General features: G+C 41.7%; 1 protein-coding gene across 1 annotated transcript; it reads left to right on the top strand.

Annotated features, from left to right (window-relative positions):
* The first annotated feature begins 498 nt into the window (after nt 1-498).
* Nucleotides 499-1805, top strand: LOC132251780 (olfactory receptor 14I1-like). The gene is made up of 3 exons (XM_059731709.1): nt 499-513; nt 849-1116; nt 1171-1805. Exons 1-3 carry the CDS (start codon nt 499-501, stop codon nt 1803-1805), a joined length of 918 nt encoding a protein of 305 aa, XP_059587692.1.
* The last annotated feature ends 716 nt before the right edge of the window (nt 1806-2521 follow it).

The following is a 2521-nucleotide window of genomic DNA, read 5'->3' as shown; positions in this document are numbered from 1 at the left end:
AAGAGGGACACAGATAAAGCACCTTACTGCAGCTTTTGTTCTTTCATGCCAGGGATGCTCAGAGGCAGTGACACCCAGTTCATCTGTACACAGAAATAGGCTTGAATCAAATATCAGTGCCTGTCTTCTAGTAACACAGTGGCAGAAGAAAGAGTATTTAAGTAGGTTCAGAGCTGTGTACTGAGCAAAGGATCCTGTCAGCGAAGGATCAAATGCAACAGAAGCTTGTGGAAAAAACCCACAAACAGCATGGTAAACTGCTTCAAGTCTGAATGCATAGAATGGGAAGTTAGGGACAGAAAGAAAGTCAATGAGATTGGGATTATGTGTCTGGCCAGGTTGCTGCAAGCGGAAACCAAATGCTGTGCATAAATGAGAAGAGCATTGAAGTAGTAAGGTAGACTCCCTCCCAAATTCAGCTTTTGGTGCAGGAGACAGAGTGGTTATAAAGAGCAGAAGTATCAGAGAGATAGTAGTATATCTGCTTTTTACATAGAGATGACAATCCAGCTGGTATGTAGCACCATATGTTAGTCTGTAATCAGGTGGCAGTCAGTCTGTGCACAAACCTTGGGGGTGGAATTATTATATAGAAGCTCATACTATTGAGATATATATCAAATAGTATGGGTTTGTGTGTAATATTAATAACTATATATAACTATATAATATATATATATATATAAAACTATATATAACAACTATATATATATATATATCCTTGAAGAAGAAAGAGTGACATGTGAATTTTTGGAAGATAGTTTGTGAGATGTTTCTGACAGGAGAATCAGAGTCTTTGAGCTTTATTTTTCGGATCCTGACCACTGCCCTTGTTCTTTCCACCACAGGCATCCCCCAACGGACTGAAAAAGGCAATGTCCAACCAAACCACTGTAACCGAGTTCCTCCTCCTGGAGTTTTCTGACAGCCGGGAGCTGCAGCTTTTACACTTTGCCATCTTTCTAGCAGCGTACCTGGCAGCTCTGATAGGGAATCTCCTCGTTATCATGGTGGTAGCCCTCGACCACCACCTTCACACTCCCATGTACTTCTTCCTCATGAATTTGTCCATCCTAGACCTGGGAAGCACCTCTGTCATTGTCCCCAAATCCTTGGGCAATTCCCTGTGGAACACCAGGCTGATTTCCTATGCTGGATGTGTTGCCCAAGTTTTACTTTTCTTCTTCTTCGGTACAACCAACTTTGCCTTCCTTACCATCATGGCATACGATCGATACATTGCCATCTGTAAACCACTGCATTATGAGACCATCATGAAGAGGAGTGCTTGTGTCCAGATGGCAGTCAGTGCATGGGTCAGTGCCATTCCCTACTCTGCACTGCACACTGGTAACACTTTTCGGTTACCTTTCTGCCACTCCAACATCATCAACAAGTTTTTCTGTGATGTCCCCCAGCTGCTCCAGCTCTCCTGCTCTGACTCCTCTCTCAGTGAATTTGGGATTCTTATCTTTAGTGCGTGTTTATATTTCATCTGTTTTGGTTTCATTGTTGTATCATATGTTCAGATCTTCAGTGTGGTACTGAGAATCCCTTCAAGGCAGGGTCGGCATAAAGCTTTCTCAACCTGTATTCCTCACCTTGTTGTAGTTTCCTTGCTTATTTTCACTGCCACGGTTGCATACATGAAGCCCAGATCCAACTCCTCATCAGGTCTGGATCTCATGGGGGATGTTGTGTATGCCATACTGCCACCAATAGTCAATCCAATCATCTACAGCATTAGGAACAAGGAAATCAAAGCTGCCCTTGGGAAATATATTGCCTGGAATTTATTCAGTTGAAAGAAAGAGCCCATCTTTTTCTCATAAGTGTTGTTTGATTATCTTTTTCTGCGTATAGGTATTTAACCGGTAGATAAGTCCACAAAAGTAAGGCAATGTGCAATCCAGACCAACTCCACTGAAGAAATTAAAGTGCCTAAAGATTACAATTAGACTTTCTTTCCTTAGAAGTTTATACTACCCTCTTTCCCATCGTAAAGGAGCTTGATCACAAAGTGCTACAGTATGTAGTTACAGCTCCAGTGAGTTAAAATTAAACCTTGCTCTGGCTTTGTGCTAATGTCCCCCCTAATTCAATCTACTTGTTAGCATGTACTTGGTTAACAGTCCTTCACAGTCAAAGGTATTTGGATGTGATGCTAGTCACATAGCTTCCTTATGTGCTATTGACTCCAGAAACTGGTGTATGTAAACCATGCTAACCCCTGGAACTCACAGATCATTAAGACTTAAAAGCCATACTTGTGCTAATTAATCAACTTCCTTGTAAAATCAATAGCAGACTAAAGTCAAGAAGTGGATTTCAGGGAACCTCTGGCATTCTGTAGGCTAAGACCTCATCTTTGAGTCTTAAATCCATACTCCCCATCAGCCAAGCAGTGGACTTTTTTTCTTCAGGACAGGTATTTGGAAGTGCTTGGTAAGATGGATGCAATGAGGGGGGAAATGTTTGCTTAGAGGGACATCTGCATGATTTCTCAGCTATTATTTCCTCA

Source organism: Alligator mississippiensis, chromosome 7 (genome assembly GCF_030867095.1).
Source record: "Alligator mississippiensis isolate rAllMis1 chromosome 7, rAllMis1, whole genome shotgun sequence".
Taxonomy (NCBI): Eukaryota; Metazoa; Chordata; order Crocodylia; family Alligatoridae; genus Alligator; species Alligator mississippiensis.
This window is presented reverse-complemented; position numbering and strand designations above follow the sequence as displayed.